The sequence below is a fragment of the Crocuta crocuta genome, unplaced genomic scaffold (genome assembly GCF_008692635.1).
Source record: "Crocuta crocuta isolate KB4526 unplaced genomic scaffold, BGI_CrCroc_1.0 scaffold35, whole genome shotgun sequence".
Lineage (NCBI taxonomy): Eukaryota > Metazoa > Chordata > Mammalia > Carnivora > Hyaenidae > Crocuta > Crocuta crocuta.
This window is the reverse complement of record NW_027530625.1, coordinates 686,492-707,269: the sequence shown is the minus strand read 5'-3', so window position 1 is coordinate 707,269 and position 20,778 is coordinate 686,492. Positions and strand designations below refer to the sequence as shown.

At 45.9% G+C, this 20,778-nt stretch overlaps 1 protein-coding gene across 6 annotated transcripts in view; it reads right to left on the bottom strand.

Annotated features, from left to right (window-relative positions):
* Nucleotides 1-4,808: 4,808 nt before the first annotated feature.
* Nucleotides 4,809-20,778, bottom strand: part of RABGAP1 (RAB GTPase activating protein 1) — a 153,473-nt gene continuing 137,503 nt past the window's right edge. For 5 of the 6 annotated variants that reach the window (XM_077768190.1, XM_077768191.1, XM_077768194.1 and 2 more), the window contains 7 exons: nt 19,218-19,310; nt 18,672-18,782; nt 10,062-10,166; nt 9,127-9,210; nt 8,395-8,466; nt 6,591-6,788; nt 4,809-5,314 (listed from right to left, as the gene is read on the bottom strand). In XM_077768190.1, coding sequence (XP_077624316.1) covers nt 5,192-5,314; nt 6,591-6,788; nt 8,395-8,466; nt 9,127-9,210; nt 10,062-10,166; nt 18,672-18,782; nt 19,218-19,310 — 786 coding nt within the window. In that variant the 3' untranslated portion in view covers nt 4,809-5,191. Of the gene's footprint in view, nt 5,315-5,812; nt 5,959-6,590; nt 6,789-8,394; nt 8,467-9,126; nt 9,211-10,061; nt 10,167-18,671; nt 18,783-19,217; nt 19,311-20,778 lie in introns of all 6 variants that reach the window. The other variant, XR_013336093.1, reaches the window with a different exon arrangement.

The following is a 20,778-nucleotide window of genomic DNA, read 5'->3' as shown; positions in this document are numbered from 1 at the left end:
GCAACAGACCCACTTTGGTTAAGGGAAAGCTGTGACTTCGATGACGTGGTCAAGTGCATCCTGGCCCTTAGGACTCTCCAACTCAGAACATGTGGCAGGATCTTCCCTTCATGTAAAGGGGTGAGGAGCCAAGGCCTATTTCCTGTCCCTTAGAACTCTCTGCCTCTCTGCTAGTGGTGCAAAGTGTTTACTGAACTGAAACCTTTAACTCGGGACCCTGGTGTAGCAAGTGGTGAGTTATGGGTGCTGAGTGAGGGCTAAATTCTAGAATTTACCAGGTACTTTTCACACACCTCACTCTCCCTGCTCACACCCGTTCCCCAGGGCTGGCATTAACCACACGTGACACACTAAGGGTCACCGATAAAAGAACTTCTCAATGGCAGCAACAGTTTGTATCCAAGCTGAAGCTCTTCCTCCTTGTGAGGGTCCCGCAGCGGAGCTGCCCCAGACCACCCTGAGGAATGGGGACAAAGAAGGCAGAACCAGGCCCGGGCCCGCTGATGCCCTCCAGGTAAGTGCAACCACTGGGTGGACGGAGGCACTGGGTAACTGCTGCTTCACTTTGTAACTCAGGGTCCACCTTGTCCCTGCACGCCCTTGTGCTGGATTCACAAGCGTGCGAGTACTGGCTACGGAAGAGCTGGTGCGCCCGCGCCCATTGCTGTACCCTGCTCCACGGTCACAGTGAAGTTGAGTGGAAATGGGGGAGCGAAGGGCAGGAGTTGGTGGTGGTCTTGCTCATGGGCCCCAGAAGAGGAGGAGTTAGCTCTTGAGAGAAAAGGTCGAAATGGCAGATCGTATGATCATGGGCAGGAAGCCTTACTTACTTACACACTTCCTCCACCACTACTTACACATCCGGGTATGAGAGCACTGAACTTCTGGGGGCGTTCTAACAGCTGGAGGGACCAGCAGCACGCAGGAGGGGGTCAGGAGCTCTGTGGCCCCCCAGCCACCCCTAGGACACAGACAAGAACTCAGAAAGGCCATGTGACCTTCCAAAATGAGTGGTGTGTCCAAGGTCATAGGCCCCCAGCGTGCAAATGTGCTACTGGCAGTGAGGTGCCCTGTTGGTCAGGGAGGTAGGGGTGTGGGTTAAAGGCCGTGGGGCCTGGGCCAGGAACCCATGGGTCCAATTTCCTCCCCAGTAAAACAGGGAAGGGGCAGAGATTAGTGCTTAAGCCTCTGTTCTGGAAGCCACTGCCCCAGACACACTGCTCCATCTTTCTGACCTCATCACCCCCTAGAGGGGTCATAGGAGAGGGGAAGTCCCAATGTCAGAGGCAGGCCGAGCTGAGCAAGTGGAGCGCCATAATGTCGTAAACCTCCGTGAGACTGAGGAGGACGGGCCTCTCCCAGGTTACCACAGGGGCCTGGATCACCTTCCTCCCCGGTGCATGGACTGGCTTCTGCTGGGTCAGAGTCGGGAGCGGTCTCCACATCCCTGGGGGGAGGTGTCAGCTTATTTTTAGCTTCCATGGATTTTCTTTTCTTCACTCCTGCCGCGGGGACTTGGAATTCAGAGCAGACGGGGTGGCAGTGCTCCTGGAAGACTAGGGACGATGCCGCCTCCTCCCTGGGAGTTCAAGGCTCTGGAGAGGAGCTGGGGGTCAACAGAGGCTGCTAGACCGTCCACCCAGCCTGTGCCTTGCTTTCACTGACCTTTTGAGCAGCCTTGACGGCACACGTGGCCACGGTCACAACCACGACCCGAGTTCTCCAGCAAGAAGCATCACGCTCTTTGCTCCAGCACAGGTCCCTCCAGCCATCTCCGAGTGTGTCGCCACTCTGGGCGCCAGCAACTTCCCTGTCACCAGTGAGTCCTTCCTGGCCCTGCCCTCACTGTGATGTAGAGCTCACTCCTCCTCCTCCAAACGGCCCCAGCCTTCCTCCGTGGCCCCGCTTTCTCTTTCAGCGGCGGTGCCTAGGCCCGCAGTTAGCCCTTGCGCAGGGTGTACGTTCTGTTTGGTCTTCTCTGCCCTGCAGAGTTCCACAGCCGCCCAGGGATATGGAGACATTTTTGATTGTGACAACTGTTCATAGTGGGGGCGGGGGGTGCTAACCAGTTATAAGCACAGGACAGCGCCCCCTAACAAAGGATTATCTGTAGTGCTGAGGTTCTGAAACCCTATGGTGGCGATGCCCGCACGACTCCGGAGCGTCTAGATTCTGGCCACCTCTCAGTGCTGTTTCCCGGACGACCTCGAGTCCACACGCCGAGAGCTCCAGTTCTCTGCCTCTGTGTCCTTCCCCTTGCTCTCACCAAGTTTCTGTATCTCCAGGAACTGTCTCCAGTCTGGCCTATTTCACTGCCTCTCTTTACAAAGACTCTAGATGTCTTCTCCAAGTTTTCTTCCTAAAGGACTGACGGGGCACTTCCCAAACATTTGTAAGGCAAGTTGGCTTAAAACGCTTCAGTGGTTCCCTCCGCCTTCAAGCTCCTCAGTGGCCTCAACCTCATTATCCAGTCTCGCTCCTTCAGACCTCGGCAGACCCACCTTCCGTTTCACGCAGCTAAATGTCTTGTTGCTTCTCCATCCCACAGCCCCTTAGGTCCTCGGTGCAGAAAACGGTCACTGCCACTTCAACTGCCTGTCCCCCCAGGGCCCCCTACACCTGTTTCAGCACCTAGCGTACAGTGTGGCACTGAGTATTCTCAGTCTGGGTCTCAACACAGCTAGGGCGCTTCCCCGAGAGCAAGGACCATCTGAATGACCTTAGGCCTAACGTACCCAGGCTACCTGGTACATGGACTCCTTTCTCTGGGCGGGGGCTCAGCAGCGAGGGGAGGGTTTTCTGCGGAGTCCCTACACTCCCAGACACCAGGACCCCTGGGACTGGAAAAGGCCAGAGCAAGCTGGCCCTTCTGGACTCCTGCCCCAGCCGGCCAGGAACGTGGGTCCCATAAAAAGGTTCTCTAGACTGTAAGTGGCAGAGGGACCCCAAATGTGCTCTGGAACCGCGGTCCTTGCCCCTCATGAGGCACCTGCCCAGTGGAGAGAAGACCGGGCAGGGGCTGCACTCACCACCTTCCCTTCTTCAAGGCCGGGTGTAGCAGGGGTCCTGGAGGGCAGGTCACTTGGGGAACACCGCAGGCTTGGGGAGACTCTTCTTCCTGCTGCAGAGAAGGGGGCAAGGGGGTCAAGAGGGACAGCTGGGGGGCCCCGTGAGTAGGAAGGAGCTTTCTGAAAGATGTGTCTGTCCGTGCCGCCACTCTTCCTCAAAGTCTTAGGAGGGCTAGACCCCAGCTACTTGGACTGCCTTTCCCCCCACAGGTACTTCTCTTGCACATTCACATGTTAGGCCTGGAATTCCTGCGGTCTCTTGCCTGGTGAGATGCTGTCACCTCCTGTAGGACTTCCATAGCCTCCAACGCTTGACTAGCTCCTCCCCCCGGACCCACGGCACTGGATTTCACCGAGCGGGTAATGCCTGCCGCGGCGGCACAGGCATCAGCCTCGCAGAGAAGCTGGTCTGCCCACACACACCTGTCCCGACAGCACGGAGGCTGCTCTTCTCGGACTGTGGGAGCAGGGAAAGGGGCAGGAGCACATAATGATGAAGCCGATTTCTACAAAGTGATGCTCTTTGTACCAAAATATTTAATGAATATGCTGTTAAAATAAAACCAACAAAAGAAATAGTAATACAATTTTACTGGTTTATATTTCAATTCATAAAGTTGACACACTGAAACTACCCTAGCACAATGTCCACGCACCTAGTTTTAGATGGGCTTACAGCTGTTTCGGTAACTGAACAAGAAAGACACAGAAAGCGGTGGAGGGTGTGGTCCGGGGGGTGGGGGTTGCCATCGTTATCTCCCTTGTCACAGTGACCTCAGCAAGCGTTAGTACAGCCAACAGGGAAAGAGATATAAAACAACCCAAGAATCTTTATACACAAACCAGTGCCTCTTAGAACAGCTACCTGCACCCTGCGTGCGGAGACCAGATCATCAGCGCCAGCCCGTCAGCATATCACTATATAAATTAAAAGGCTAGGTTATTTATTTTTTTAAAGGTGCTAAAATCTCCATTCTGTAGTTTTGAAGTGAGAACCTCACAGCCCATCTGAACAGCAAGGTCTGCACCCAGCCACACTTGGGGGAGGGCCCAGGGCCCCAGGCAGCCAGGGAGGGACATGGGTCAGCAGGAAGGGTCCTGGGCATGTGCATCCTGCACATATGTCTACACACACACACACACACACACAGAGTGCAGTGTCCTCGCCTATATGACCTGTTGTGCAAAAGCACTAGGGACCTTGAAGTGCTGGAGCACTTCCCAGCTCTCATGAGGGCGGAGGAGGAGAGTGGAGCCCAGCAAACCTGGAGTGACAGTAAGTGCCCAAGTATCCACATAATTAGGTTGTGCAGATCAGTCTCAGTCTGGGACTTAAACACTGTCAGTTGGGCGTGTTGGGAAAAGATATTTATATATATATATATATATATATATATATACACACATACACACATACATACACACACCCACACACACACATGAAGCAAAATAAGATTTGTCCACGTTATGATTACTCCTGTCTCACAGTCCGTTAAGTCACCCAGCCCAGCCCTGTGAAGTTTTGGCAGCTAACACTAAAACACAACAGGAACTACAAGAGTTGCATAGAATTGATCAGAAACGTGAATAATGCCAAACCCAAAACCTGTGCATTGTGTTCTTTAACAAAACTAGGTGGCTTCAACTATAACCAGGAAACCCTCCTATTTAAAACAAAGTGCTTCTCCGCGTCTACCTGGAGGACCCTATGCTGGCNATAATATGTATATTTAAAAAAAAAAAAAAAAAAGGATTAAAGGTTTAGAAAAAAACCCAAAGCCTGAAGGATCCCCAAACTCTGATCATGTCAGCTCAGCCCTTGGGCTGGGTGAGGCGGTGACCACACCAGCAAGAGGCCTGGGAGCTCACAAGGAGGATGGCTTCCCAGAGCATGTCCAGAGCGCTGCTCAGCCAGCAGGCCTGTTAGCATCAGTAGTTAGGAAAGCCTTACCCCGGAGGCTGCCTGCTTCAGGAGCTCTGGCCCAATGACCTACCAACATGCTGCTATGGATCTGACATAGTACATTCTGGTCCTGGGACATGTCACAGAATCACACATCTGGCCAAAGAAGGCAACAAAAGGTGTTGTGTTTTCTGAAGGTTTCTGGAGGCAGCCGCTTCACTCAGCAAGTCTCTTTCCCTTGAACCCCCGTTGCCGTCTTTATGGAGCTCAGGGTTCGGTTAAACCACGTCTTCTTGGCGGCCTGTACCTCGTTTAGGGCAAGGCCTAAATGGTGCTCCAAGTCCTGCAAGAGGTACAATATACGTGAGCATGCTGGGCTCCAATGTCAAGAATGGTGCCTCCCGAGAGCTGAGCCAAGGCAGGAATTCAGCCTATTTATTCTTGAGAGGCCTCTGGAAATTTCCCCAGTCTCCACCTGGCATAGAAGGATCTGGAATCGCTAGAGTTCTGCTATCATTCCTAGTTAAGACCTCTTCATTTCTTGTCTAGCCAACTTACTAAAACAACCTAACTGGGTGCCTCCCTCTCTGATCCACGTATTGCACATCAGGCAGACGAAGCTAATGCTCTGGTTCAAAGACCACGTCATTAATTTCCAGCAAAGACCTTTAACGTCTAGACTCCCTAGCAAGACATTTGAGATGTTTCATAATCTGGACCCAGAGACTGTCGGCCGGCTCAGCACCCACCTCCACCCCTGCCTCCCTGGCACTTCTCACTGGGCAGGCCCTCTCCTCCCTCTGCTGCTCAGCACGCCATTCCCTCCACCAGGAATGCTCACTGTTCTCTCTCTTCTGCAGCTGCAACCCTTGTTCATTCTTTGACCACAGCTCACATACTGCTGCCTTGGTGGTGCTTTTCCTGAGTGTCCTGGACAGTCACACAAGCCATGTCTTAGCTTTGCAACCCCAGCACCTAGAACAGGGCCTGGCAAAGAGCAGATGCCCAGTGAATGTGTGCGACGTGGGAGACCAGGCCCTAAGCTTTAGTCCCAAACTCAGTCCCTTCCACACACAGTGCTTAGGGCCCACTCTGTGCTCCATATTGTACTGGTGCTCGTGGAACTGGCCAGGCAGTGTAAAGATGACCTAAGTTAGCCCCACTTTTTTCATTGGAAATGGGGGCTCAGATAAATCAGGTCTCATGTTCAGTCACAAAGCTAGTTAAATGATGAGAGTTGGGACATAGGAGCTCGCATTTATGAAGTTCTTAAACACTGTGCCAAGAGCCCTTTCTAGGCATTATCTTATTTAGTCTTCAAAACAAACTATCAGATAGGGGCCCTTATCATCTCCATCTGCAGATAAGGACTTTGAAGTGTAAAGAGGTTCTGTACTAACCCAAGGTCACAGAGTATGGAGGACAATTCTCTTTATGATAAAGTCCAATTCTTATGACAGTCCAAATACTAATTAGATAACCACTGGTAAATCGAAAGTAACGGGCTTCTTCCCATAGGGATTATGGTCAAAGTTTAAAAGGGAAAAAAATCCCCAAACTGTAAAGATCATTGCTGGGGTTTCCAGCCCACACGGCGGGCCCAGGGCTGCGGCCGTTACCTGGATCTTACACTCTGCTTCCACCAGCTGCAGCTTGGTCTGTGCCAGCTCCAGTTCCATCTCCCTCAGCTGGTTCTTGAGTGTCTCCTTCTCCTCATCTGTGTCCTCATCTAAAACTTCCTTGGCTGAGCTCATGCCCTTTACGCGACCTTCTTTGTTGAAAAATTCCCGGCAGCGTTCACAGTCATCCACTTTTTGCTGAAAGTGAAGGTCAGATGTGAAAAGGCAAAGAAGAGAAACCAGTCCTACAGGAGGGTGTGGGCCTCTCCTTTTCTGGGGAGCCAAGAGGTGGTTTCTTGGCTGAGTGCTACAGCTTCTGAAAAGCTACATTCTCTTTGGCAGATGCCCTACTGCAAAAGCCATGTGGTTTATATGCTAAAAGCAATAAAAATAACCTTATGTCTTGGGCTGGTCATCTCACTTCTAGGAACCTCAGTTAAAAAAATGAAGATGCAGTGGGTAAAGATTCACGTACAAAGATACTCACTGCAGAATTTGAGATAGAAAAAAAAATGGGGTGGGGCATGTTAACTATCCAACTGCTGTGGGAGAGGAAATACAGACTGTGCTGTATTTATACAAGGGAGCATGTATGTAGCCTCTAAAACGTTTCTGAGAAATTTTTCATAGCATGGTGTAATGGTTAAATGCTGGGTGAACCAGGATACAGAAATGCCCGTAAAGCATGGTTACAAATATTTACCACATTTCATCAAAGTACGATGGCCCTGACTGGGAGAAACTCCTTCATGTTCCTCTAAGAAAACATTCTGCCAATTAAACCACTTCAGAAAGCCCTCAGTTATAAAGCATGTCCCAATTTCACAGATGTAAATGTGGAAAAATTAGTATCTCAGAATGAATGGCATTTTGTATGTTGAAATAAACACAGAAACTGCAAGAACATAAAGTGTTAATAATGGTGATGTTATGTGTGGGTGATACAATTATAAGGGTTTGTTTTCTTATGTTTTCCAAATTTTCTGCAATGACCATTAACAGTTTTAGAATCAGATAATAAATTATATTTAAAAAAAAAAAAAACAGATGCTGCTGTTTACACACTGCTCAGGGCAGAGGCCAGGTGTCCCCTCACTCCAGGTAAACCGCTGATGTGTGTGGGAGGGGCCATAAGCACAGAACCCTCCCGTCTTCTTGTCTACACAAGTTGTAAGAATGTTAGAAAAGCATCTTTTGGTAAATTACTCATCTCAGAAAAGTGTGGTTAAGTGCTCTAACACAGGTACAGCATAAAGAAAGAAAGCACCAAGTTACCAAAGCCCCCAAACTGGCAACAAAACAAAAACATTAAAAAAATTAAAGTCCTCATTGTTTAGGAATCCATTATAGCAGAAGGAATTGAGCTCAGAGGGGGAGTGTCCCCAGTGTACAGAACACAGGGAATGACAAGTGATACCACAGGCTCCTGGCCTGTGCACCCCCACTGCAGGCAGGACTCCTTCGCCTCTGTGCCCTGCAGTGGTCACCCGCGATACTGACGACATTCGGAAATCCTGGGTCACTTTTGCTTTTTCTACGGTTGCTAACGATGTTAAGTGGATTTATAAGGAAAAGGCCAATTGTATTTTGAGATCGAAACCAGAACTCCGGGTCTCATCTGTACCCCCTTCCAGAGGAGACTGGCATGCCATCAGCCGTCAGCCACCCTAACAGGTTATTCGTTGTCTTCTCTCACTTTTGAAATCAAAGTGAAATCAAACTACTCTCCCAAAATCTGTTGTGCTGAACAAAGCCATAAAATGAAGTAAGTTGTACAGAATCTCTTTGGTAAAGGAAAACTCACCCGAATTTTCTCAATTTCCACTTTATTAGCTGTCTGCTGCTTCTCCAATCTTTCACTTAACTGTGAACAAATCTAAAGAAACAAATGAAATGAAACAATCTCTTGAGCAATGTCATCATCTGCATGGTCTGGGTTTGGGGTGAATCCTGCAGTGGAAGCTGGACCATGCCGAGTGGAAGAAGACAGTACTTATGCACCAGGTGGCGGAGTCGGAGGAGGAGCAGAGGTTCCTCTGGCTGGGCCACCTCCGCATCCAGGGGCCTAGGACTCCAGGAACCCATTGGTGCCCCACTCAATGGCCAAAGGTTTACAAACATTTGGCAGACTCATGAGCCAGCACGAGATCCAAGTTTAGGAAAGAACGAGACCAATTCAGTTATGTTCTTAAAACTCAACCTGTCAGGGAGAGAAGTGGTTCTACATCCTATGAGCATAGGTGAACACAAGGCCATAAGAACATGGCCTTTTATTTATTAAATGCCTGTTTATCCGTGGGGCATGGTGCCAGGCTATCTACAGACACGGTCTTATGAAATCCTTGTGACATCTCTGAGACAGTGATCATTTCTCTTATTTTACCATTAAGAATCAGTGTGGTCACTTGCCCAGTGAAGTGCAGTGAGCCGTCAGTATGGTGGCAGAGCCGGGAAGTACAGCGCGTGGAGGGGACACACTTATCCAGGCAAGAAGGGCTTCCAGAGCATGCGGCCCACCAACAGGGCACTCACTCACCTGCTTGTAGTCACCAATAATAGAACTGTTTTTTCTAATCTCAGATTCTGCTTTGTCGAGTTCCCGACGACACATTTCTTTTAACTGCATACATTAAAAAGAAGGAAAAGTGAATGTCTTAAAGGAAATAAAACACTTTGGCACTAAGTGCTTAGTTCTGGGCTTTCCAAAAAGTACCGAACCTACTTCGGTTTGGTACTGTTTCACCTGCCTAGTCTCGATGCTAGGAGAGGGAGAGAACAGTCAAAATACTTCCAGAAAAGATCAAACCCCATTTTGGAGTGGGGCTTTGGCCAAGGCTTCCCCCGCCAGTGCGCGAACCTGAGCTGAGGACGCAGCATACACCAAACGGCCTCAAGAGCCCATCAGAGAACTGCTCCTTCCTCACGATGGAGAAAACACCTTGTGCTCTCTCACTCAGGCAGCCCTGACAGAGACTAGAGAGCATGAGCATTACAGAGAACCGTGGGGGCAAAAAAGGACCTATTCCATGGTGCAAAGCATCCATAGCTCTCACTGTGGTCTGTGCCCCCAGTGAGTGTGCAGAGCTGACTCAGGACAGGCCTTGCAGAGATTGCTCTGTGGGGGAGATGCCGGTGGACAGACAGGTAGGGGAAAAGCCAGACATTACGTGATGGCTGCTTGCCTTCTGCAGAAATGCTAAAATAACTCTCTTCTCTGTCACACTCGGATACAGACACACAGGAATTTCTCCTGCCCCAAGAAAGGATGGGCTTTGCCCCACTGTCTGCTGATACGCTCTAATTATTAGCAACCATTATGCTTTACACAGTAAATAAAAAAAGCCTTTGGAGAGAAACTGAAGCCAGCTGTCTGCGGGTTCCCCAGTGGCAGCAGGAAGCCGCCAGCTGGACTCACAACTCCCAAGCACTTACAAGACACAGAGGCATGTGGGAGGGCCGAGCTCCCCTTACCTGAGCAGACTCATCTTCTAGCCGTCTTTTCTCTTCTTCTGCATCAATCAACTTCTGTTTGGTCATAAGCAGCTCCTTATTGAGTGCATCTGCTTTCTCTTCAGCCTGAAACATGTAAGAGATGCTATCACACAAGTATTGAGAACTGGATGGGGTCTGGACTAGCCAGCACAAACTCATTTTAACGTGACCAGAAAACTGATCTAGAGGGGGGAAATTATATGTCTGAGGTCACACAGAGACCAGAATCATGCACATGTGCCTGGCCCAGTCTCTTGCACAGACATTGTGCAGGACAGTGGTCAGGAGCTCAGCCTTTGGCATCTGATAGCCTGGGCTCAATTCCCATCGTTCCTAGACCATGTGCCACTTGGACAAGTTACTGAGAATCATTCTGAGCTTCAGGCTCATCATCTGAGGGATAAAGCACAAAAAGGACTCTGTATAACACCTTGAATGCAGTAAACACTCAATAAAAGGTGGCTGTCATATCACAAAGAGTAATAATAAATCCTGGTTTCCCTCCTCGAGACTCTCAGTATTTCCTCTGCTTCATTAAACAAGTTCTGCACCTCATTCTCATCACTCGATAAAGGAGGCCACCTCCTTCCTAGCACTCTCTTTTCATTATCTGAAATGGCCACCCTCTACCTCAGTGTCTTTTGAAAGCGTGCAAAGGTCTGGTGGGTAGATCTGTGGGTCTAAGTAAAAATGATACACCTATGCCAGACACAGGAATCCCTGACAATGGACATTCCAAGGATAAGTGAAGAATGTGCATGTTAGAGGGCAGAAGCTCCTAGCTCCAGAGCACTAGATATGGAGGGTCTTTGCCAGCTCATTATATACCAGCCTCCTTTTTAACAATGAATGGATGGTGGATTCCCTGAGATTAAACAGCATTTCTGACGTCATCTAGTTAAAGAGGTGTCATGGAGCCCCTGCACTTTCCACTACACCACCTCCTCTGATGTATCTTCTTTGAGGGGATCATGATCTGCGGGGCTGGGGCCTTACATGGAGAACTGAGAATGACGTGACAATGCAATCTCAAAAAGCCATTAATTACAGGCAAACTGCACATGTGTGCAATTAAGTGGGGTCCAAGAGTTAAGACTTGTCCATTCTGGGGAGTGGCTTGTCATCTTCTACAGCTCAAAACCAAGAAGCAATCAAAAGGGAAATGAGAATCAAACAAGAGAGGAAATAACTAGTAAAGAGAGTCAAGTCCTGTTAAAGATTTGTTTTACTTCAATCTGTGAAGCAACCTATTACCTCTCTTTCTCTCTCCTGGACTCAGTTACCATCTTCTGAGCAGTAACTTGGAGCCTGAGGCACATTTGTACATTCTCTCAGTTATTCATCATCACTATCATGGTACCGATTCAAAGAAGTATGAAACAGCCAGGTCACAAACTGGGTCTTTGAAGTCAAGTCTTCCCTGCCCACCCTGGCTTCCCAGTTTATTTAAAAAAGCAAGTGGGGAAGGGATTCCTCCAAGTTCTCACAGCACATGTAGCAGAGTTTTAACCTACAACCAGGCGGTGTGGAATTAAGCCCAGTGTTTGTGCCATCATGCCACGAGCTGACTCTCAAAGCTGTGTGAAACGGAGGTGCACAGAAACTAATGGACTGGTCTGAGCAGCATCCCACATTCCCTGCACCCCATCTGCATAAGCATAGAAAGAGGGAGGGTCTGGAAAGAATAAACACAAATCCAGACTTCCACGTCTGGTCATGAAGGACTAAAAGGGACTAGATTTACCCAGCCACTGTAAACCAAAAACCAGATGAAATGTATGGAACTACTGTTTTCAGACACTGAAAACAATAAGTGCAAAACTGTAGTTCCTGGGAGAAAGAAAACAAACAAGATGAATGCTACTACCACCCTGGATTTCTACCTAGAAGCACATTCTGGACACCAAGTAGGGTGAAGGGTTTCAAACAGCACATCTCAAAACATCAAGGAGGCAGAGTTAAGGGGCCAGAGATGCTGAGGTGGTTAGAAGGTGTGAGGCAGAGGTCTAGAAATAAGAAAGCTCTGGAACAGCTAATAAGGCAACAGAGGAAACAAATTGAAATCATGAAAATACCCAATTAAACCAAGGAAGGCTGAAAAAGAGAAAGAAAAGGCAAATGCAACAAATAAAGAGCCAAAAGCAAGATGGTAGACAATATACCTTATAAATAATTACATTAAATGTAACTGGCCTAAACATTCCAGTTAAAAGGAGGGGATTATCAGACTGCATAAAATAAGCAAGACCCAATTATAAGCTGGCTACAAAAGACCATTTTAAATATAAAGACACAGATATCTTATAGCCAAAGGAGGGAAGAGGATGTACCATGTAATACAATGAAAGTTGGAGTGACTACATTAATATCAGACAAAGCAGATTTCAGAGCAGAGTATTACCAGAGACAAAAAGCTACATTTCATAACAATAGGACTCACTCCATTGAGAAGGTGTAATAATCTGAAATGTATGCATAAATTCAAATTACAGGAAATAAAAGCTGACATAACTGAAAGGAAAAATAAATGCACAATTAGAGACTTCCTCAGTGTTCTCTCAGTAAGTGATGGAACAAGGAGAAGGAAAACCAGTAAGTTTATGGAAGGTTTTAACAACACTCAATCAATTTGACCAAAGTGACATTTGTAGAACACTGTACCCACAACAAAGGAACACACACATTTTCGAAGTGCATGTGGGACATGCACCCAAACAGAGCAAAAGGCAGGCCCTAAAATAAGCATAAATATATTTTTAAAGGATTAAAATCAGAAAGGATATGTACTCCAATCACAAATGAATTAAATTAGAAATTAACAACAGAAAACGTTCTGGGAAAAATCCATAATAGTTACAAACTAAACAACACAATACTAATCAATTCACAGGTCAAAGAAAAAATAAGAACTGAATGAAAATAAAGCAACTTATCAGAACGTGTGGGACACAGCCGAAATAGTGCTTGAGGGGGATATGTAACTTTAAATGCTTATTTTAGGGGTGGGGGAAAAAGGGTCCAGGGGCACCTGGGTGGCTCAGTTGGTAAGCTTCTGGCTTTGGCCCAGGTGATGATCTCACAGTTCCTGAGTTTGAGTCCCATATCAGGCTATCTGCTGTCAGCACAGAGCCCACTTCAGGTCCTTTATCCCCCCCGGCCCCCTCTGCCTTATCCCTGCTCATGTGCTTTCTCTCAAAAATTAAAAATTAAAAAACATTTTTTTAAGAAAGAAAAAGAAAAAAAGGGTCCAAAATTAATGACCAACCTTTCTCTTTATGAAGCAAAAAGAGAGGCCCCTGGGTGGCTCAGTTGGTTCAGCATCCAACTTCAGCTCAGGTCATGATCTCATGGTTCAGGAGTTCAAATCCCACATCAGGCTCGCTGCAGTCAGTGCAGAGCCCACTCTGGATCTTCTGTCGCCCTCCCCTTCACCCTTCCCTGACTCATACCCTCTCAAAAATAAACATTAAAAAAAAAGCTTTTAGAGCAAATTAAATTAAAAAAGAAGTTAGAGAAAAAACCGAAAAGCAGAAATCAGTGGAACAAAAGAAACAAAATCAAAGAAACCAAAAAGTGGGTTTTGAAGAAATCAACACACCTGATAAATTTCTAGAAATGTTAGATTAAGGGAAAAGAAGAAAAGACACAAATTCATTCCATATCAAGAATGAAAGACAGACCATCTCAGTAGATCCTACAAACATTAAAGGAAATAAGGAAATATCAATGACTTTATGCCAATACATTAGATAACAAACATGATTAAGTTACCTGAAAGAGAGAAATGATAAAAAATAGATACATGAAGAATTAGAAAATCTGAATAGCTCCGTGGAAAAAAACTGAATTCATTATTAAATAATTCCCAAAGAAAATTCCAGGCCCACATGGCTTCACTAGGGAATCCAAGATTTAATCAAGGAACAATACTACACACAGGCCTTAAGAAAAGGCCTTCACAGTTCATGTTAGAAGGCCATCATTACCCTGACACCAACACAAAACATGAAGGAAACTCCAGACAAATATTCCTCATGAACACAAAAATCTCAATACAAATAAAAATCTGAAGGGAAAAGAAAAAGGAAACCCCAAGTTTCCTTGGAATGCAAGGTTGGTTTATATTAAAAAATCAAATTATGTCACCGTATTAACAGAAATAGGAGAAATAGTAAATAATCATCTTAACAGATGCAGGAAGAATATCTTACAAAACTACACAGTCATTCATGACAAAAACTCAGCAAACAGGAAGAAAGAACTTCCTTAACCTGATTTCTGAAAAACCTACAAGTGATATTGGGGTTTGATATGAGGCAAAGAGGCCCCCTCTACCATTCAACACTATTCTGAAGATCCTGGTTGGTGCAGGAAGGCAAGGAAAAGGCCTAAACACTCAAAAGGAAATACAGTGTCTTTATTCTGAGATGAAATGATTGTGTATGTGGAAAATCCTAAAATAATAAGCTGAAAAGTTATCAGAATCATAAGCGAATTCAGCAAGGTCACAAAACAGAAGGTCATGTAATCAGTTTTATTTCTACTTTAAAATTTTAAAATATTTATTTTTGGGGGGAGCACAAGCAGGAGAAGGGCAGAGAGAGGGGGACAGAGGATCTGAAGTGGGCTCTGCACTGACAGGCTGACAGCAGTGAGCCCAATGTGGGGCTCCAACTCATGAATCATGAGATTGTGACCTGAGCCACAGTTGGATGCTCACCAACGGAGCCACAGCGGTGCCCCTAATCGGTTTTACTTCTAGAGACTAGCAAGTAACAATTGGAAAAAGCACTTAAGAAAACAATAGCCTTTACAATAAATTTAAAATGTTCAAGTCTTGCTGAAATTGAAAAAGATCCAAATAAATGAAAATTATAACCTATTCAGAAATTGAAAAAGATCCAAATAAATGAAAATTATAACCTATTCATGGATTGGAAGGTTCAAATATTATTTAGATGATAATTCTCCCCAAGCTGATTTATAGGTTCAATGCAACTCAAAATCCCAGAAGGCTGTTATTTCTAGAAGTTGACAAATTTAGTTTATTACTTATGTACTTATGTAGAAATACAAGTGATAGAAGAGCCAAACTATTTTTTAAGAACAATAAAGAGGATTCCCATGACCTGATTTTCAGAATGTAAAGCTACAGCAATGAAGACTGGGGTGTTAGCATAAGGATACACACATAGATTAATGAAACAGGTATGAAACTGAGGAGACCCATACATAGAACTTTTGATAAAAAGGCCAAAACAATTCATTCAGGAAAGGTTTGTAAGCTGCTCAAGGTCACAGATCTAGTGTGTAGTGCAGCCAGAATTCAAATCCCAGGAGGAGGGCTCCTGAATGCTTTCCTCACTCTGACACTGCACTCAAAGCAGACCGCAAGTGTGCCAGAGGGGGCTCAGGTGTGCTCCTATTGGCCCTGTGCCAGATGCCTTGCGCAGTGTTAGATCTGGGCATTACTCCTGTGTCACAGAGGAGAAAGCATGGCTGGGGTCACCCAGGGACCCAGTGGCTAACTAATAATTTCCACGTTAACATAAGTGACAGATGAGGAACAATAAGTGACATAAAACCTCAACTGGAGTGTTCTGGAAACCGATAAGTCACATACCAGAATTTAACTCTGGGATGCAAAAAACGGAAAAGCTGAAAATGATGAAGTTCTTTCAAAAACCTAAGTATCTGAAGGCCAAAAACAAAAAAAAAGGGGGGGGTAAGAGAACACCACAGCCCTCCCTTCAGAATCTCAGCTGGTTTTAAGTGATGATTCAAAAAAAATGAGAAGACGGGCTTGTGGGGAAGGTCTGTCTTCTCAGTGGAGACAGCTGATACTACAGGATGGGACCCCAGTCTGATGTTCCTGAGCCCGAAGGGCAGCAGGGCCCCTGCTCCTCTGAGCCTACTTAGGCGTGTGAGCTCTGACGTCAGGCCATCTGGGTTCCAATCTCAGGGCTCTGCCACTGGCTGATAGTGTGATCCGTGTCAGACAGTGTACCTCTTCTGCCTCAGATCCTCATCAGTAAAATGGGTAGCGCACTTTATCCCTGATATAACATGGGTTGTTTTGAGGATCTGATAAGATAGTAAGTAAAAAACACTTAGGGCAATGCCCTAAGTTTTTTGAGTCATTAAGACTCAAAGATTTGCTGTTAGATATCATTATCTAGGGTTTTAATGTAGTTAATGACATCAAACTGTAGCTTCTTGCTCCTTATTTATTTTTTTTTTAAGCTTATTTATTCTGAGGGAGAGAGAGTGAGGGAAGGGAGGGAGGGAATCCCAAGCAGGCTCTGTAATGTCAGCACAGAGCCCGACCCCACAAATGGTGAGACGAAGACCAGAGCAGAGATCAAGAGTCAGGTACTTAATTGACTGAGCCACCCAGGTGCATCTCTTTTTCATCTTTATTCTGGAGACTGTGGCATTGTAGAAAAGATTGGGGCATTCCAATTAGATGGATTCCAGAGCCTGGGTTAGGTTTCTGGCTCTGCTTCCTCTGGGGTGGCTTCACCTCTCTGAGTCTCAAGTTTTATGATTATTAAAAAAAAGTCCTCATCCATAAATGGGGCTCACGAACTCTCCTCACAAGGCTAAGGCAAGATAATGAGCTACTAGAAATTAGCAAACTGCTTATCATGGTGCCTGTCATAGATATCAGGAAATGGGAATTCATATTATTTTTTACTATTTCTCACTTTGGTATCAGGAATGTTAAAGGACCTAGTTATTTACTGTGTCAGGATAAGACAACTTGAAAAAAGGTTTATACCTTTTAGGGGCAGGCTTCAAGAACATAAGAAGTCTGTGATCCACCTTAAACAGGGGCACACTGGTGTGATTGGCGGGCCTGTCTGGTGAGAATGCAGCAACTCCGAGTACACATCCACCTGGATCTTAGCTTAAGTTGCCTCCTCATATCATTCCTTTGCAGAACACAAAGCTCCTACCCAGGACCCATCTTTGGTCTTTTTCACCTCCCTCCGGCATACTCTCCAACTGCTGCGGAGCCACTACAGGTGTGTGCTGTGGCCCTGCTTCAGGAGTTCCTGCTCAGTGTAACCCAGCTCTCTCTATGCACTTGGCAGAAAGGCCTGCACAGGGAGGGGGCGATTCTATTGTGTTCCTGCAAAGAACAGAGGGCATGCCAGGAATCTGCACCATAGGGAGGGGACTGGAACCTGATGGCCAGACTGTGGTAAACCAAACAGCAGTAAGAGCTCTAGGTTCCGGTTACTGAGGGCTAATGACCTTGAAACTGCCTCCCTGCAAAAACTGGAAAAAGGAGCCTTCCCGGTTACATGCAGCTTAGTGCAGTAGAGGCACTAACACTGCCTGCAGCTGACTGTATTTGGTGGTGCTTTTACATACACCGAGTCATGGCATTCTCACTGTCCCCTGAGACACACTATTGTTCCACCTCTGCACATTTTACTCAACTTGGAAGGAGAGTAACTGCTATTAGAATACAGGTCTGTCCAAAAATTTTTACTCCATTATTCTATTTCTAAAGAGAATAAAACTGGTAGATACTGCCATCTTGCTCTCTCATTTCACTTGTAAACCACTTTGAGAAACTAATGAAAGCATGGACTTTCAAAGAAAAACAGAACACAGCATTTTCATACATATTTGGTGGATGTCAAGGACCCCGTGAAGTTCACAGATCTTATGGGGTTCAACATATCATGTAAGCCCCCCTGTAAGCCCTCAGCAGCCTGAGCCTATCTCCAGAACCTCAGGAAACCAATGAGCAAAATAGTAATCTTAGGAGTCTGACAAGGAAATCTGAGTCAGATGTTGGCAAACTACAGTCCATGTGCCAAATCCAGCCTGCCACCTATTCTTGTAAATAAAGTTTTATTGGAACACTGCCATGCTCATCCCTTTACTTACTGTCTACGGCTACTTCTGTGCCAGTTGCAGAGTTTGATGTTGCAACAGACCATATGGCCCACAAACCTTAAAATATTTACTACCCATCCCTTCACAGAAACAGTTTGCCAACTTCTGACCTAAACAATGGATGAAAGACTACACTTGTTCAAAGGGAAGCTTGTAGTATAGAAAATGGACAAATAACCTGCCAGGAAAGCCATCATTGTGAACTTTAAGATTAGGAGAAGCAAAGAAAGAACATCTGCCAACTGAAATTACTGGTGAAATCGCAAGCTGCTGAGGCACAGAGCCTTGCAACCATCAGCAATGCTTATTCAACAGGCACCTAACATGCAGGATAATGGAATCTCTTCTTAGGGAAAGTAAGTAAATTATAATAATTACATGCTACTGCCAACTGTAAGGGCATATGAAACAGTCACAAGACTTCTCATCAAACAATGATGGGAAAGGAGTTTGAGTGCTGCCCATTTGACAAGAACGGGGGGAAGGCGGGCTTAACTGAAAACCCTTGAAAGAAGGTGGGAAGCAATAGTGACAAGAGCAAGTGGTACTGCAAGAGAGATAACTTCGAAGGCGATGTGCTAGGACAACAAATACTAGCATTCAAGGACTGCACTCGATGAGGGGAGAAGCCAAGAGTTTCAACAGAACCCATCCCTTCTGCCAAGTAAGACTCACGTTATCCAGGTCCTTGCGCAGTGCAATCTTGCTGGTCACCAGCTCGTGGGCTAAGTCATCATTTTCCTGTTCCAACCTCATGTTAGCTTCTTGTAGACGCCGGTTCTCTCGCTGAAATGTAGAAAGAAACCAGTTATGCAACTGTATAAATCTGATGGAAATGACAATTTCTCAGGGCTAACCCTCAAAACTAATTTCTGAGTCCTATGAAAATCATGGGAGGAGTGGCTGGTCCTAATGTGTTGGCAACCAACAATTTCTTCTTTTCTGTCTCCAGTGAGAAATACCTAACTGGTTCCAGTGACCCTGGCAAGCAGCTACTTCTGATTAACTGTGACAAAAGCCCACTTAATTGTGGCAGCCCAGGCAACTGGTTTAAAGCACAACAGATCATACTTTCTCATTTGCAAATTCAAACTGAAACTTGAACCTAGAAACAGTGGAACTGAATTTTAAAAAGAACTCAATAAAGCTAGTTATAGGCACAACCATACACAAGGGAAGGCTGAAAGGTCTTCACATTGCCCGGGCCATAAGCAAACCAACCTCAAATCGCTCGATAGGGTCTTCTTGTTGGGCCTGCTGTTCCCGCATGGTGTGATATTCTTTTTCATATTTTTTCAACTTCTTCTGACTGATCTGTGGGATGAGCCAGAGTATAAATTAAAAAGATCAGAAAGTGGTGGGTGTCTCAGGGCCTGCACTGAAGACCAAGACCTCTGCTGACCTGAGCCTCTCTGGTCACTCCGGGAGTGGTGCTTCCTATTTGTGGAGGGGAATCATCGCATTGGGGTGTAAGCCTAGGACACAGATTTCTTACTCAATCACTAGTGTCTAGGGTTCTCTTGGGGATATCTGCTTCCTAAGATTTTTACTAACAGCGTAGAATGAATACCCTATGATTGAGTTCTGGGTCCTGTTCCTAATCATCACTTTCTTCCTCCACCATTTTATTTCGCACATACCAGCACTACCGCAAGGTGCTTTCAATCTGTGACCTCAGGACACCTCTACAAGATATGGTATTATCATCTTCATTTTATAGGCAAGTTAACAGACATATAAGGAGATATGACCTTATATGATCAAGGTCCTCAGGGCCTGGCAGATAGGGGATTTGAGCCCAGGCAGCTAAACTCCATGCAAAGTCCAAGCTGAGCTCACCTTACTATCCTCCCACCTGTCACTTTTCCTCTCTACTAGCTCCTTCTGAGCTGCTTACAAATAGATACAATTCTCTCTGCCCTTAAAAACACCATTCTGCTGACCACTCTACTTAGGCTGCTCTTTTATCCCATAAAACTACTGTCCTCTTTCTCTCACACTTCTTACCAGCCACAGCAAACCACAGGTGTATACATTTCACTTCCATTGCTTCACGGCCTCTCTTTAATCTCTCTAAATCAAGCTTATGCTCTGACTACTCTATAGAAAGCACTCTCTTGAAGGTCACTCGTGGTTTATCACTCCATCCAGTGGGTCCTAATTCTCCCCAATTACTCTTCAAAGTTCCTGCCTTTCAATCTTTAACATGACCAATGGACTCTTCTTCCCTCCAGGCAATCTATTCTCTCTTTAGTCTCTTGGCTCTCCTTCTATCTAAACAGATACCCTCCTCTCTTACAGGCTGGCCCCTTTTTTTCTTCAATCTATAAACATAACCAAGGGCATCCTTTCACGATGCAACTCTTACACTTCAGTTTGACTCCTTCCTCTAAAACACTAACCCATTCCCTTTGGTATTTTTTAAATTTACACTTTTAAAGACTATGAAATACAAGAAATAGAGAAGTGCTAAAATAAATATGCACAATTTAAGCACTGATTACAAAGCGAACGCTCATTCCTTCCCAAAGCTTCAATAATCAGCACAGCACTGCTGGCTCACAAATCAGATTTTTGGCCCCCAGTTCCAGGAATTAGGGATCTCAGACGAACCTAGCTAGGTTCATCTAACTTCCTTCTTTTCTAGACAAAGAAACGGAGACCTAGAATGGGGGTGGGACAGCCCCAGTGTGCAGCATCTCCAAATCCTGTTCCATGATTCCCTTTCCATCTTACTTGAGCTGCCTTGGTGATTCCTCCCATGGACTCTCTGGATACTGCC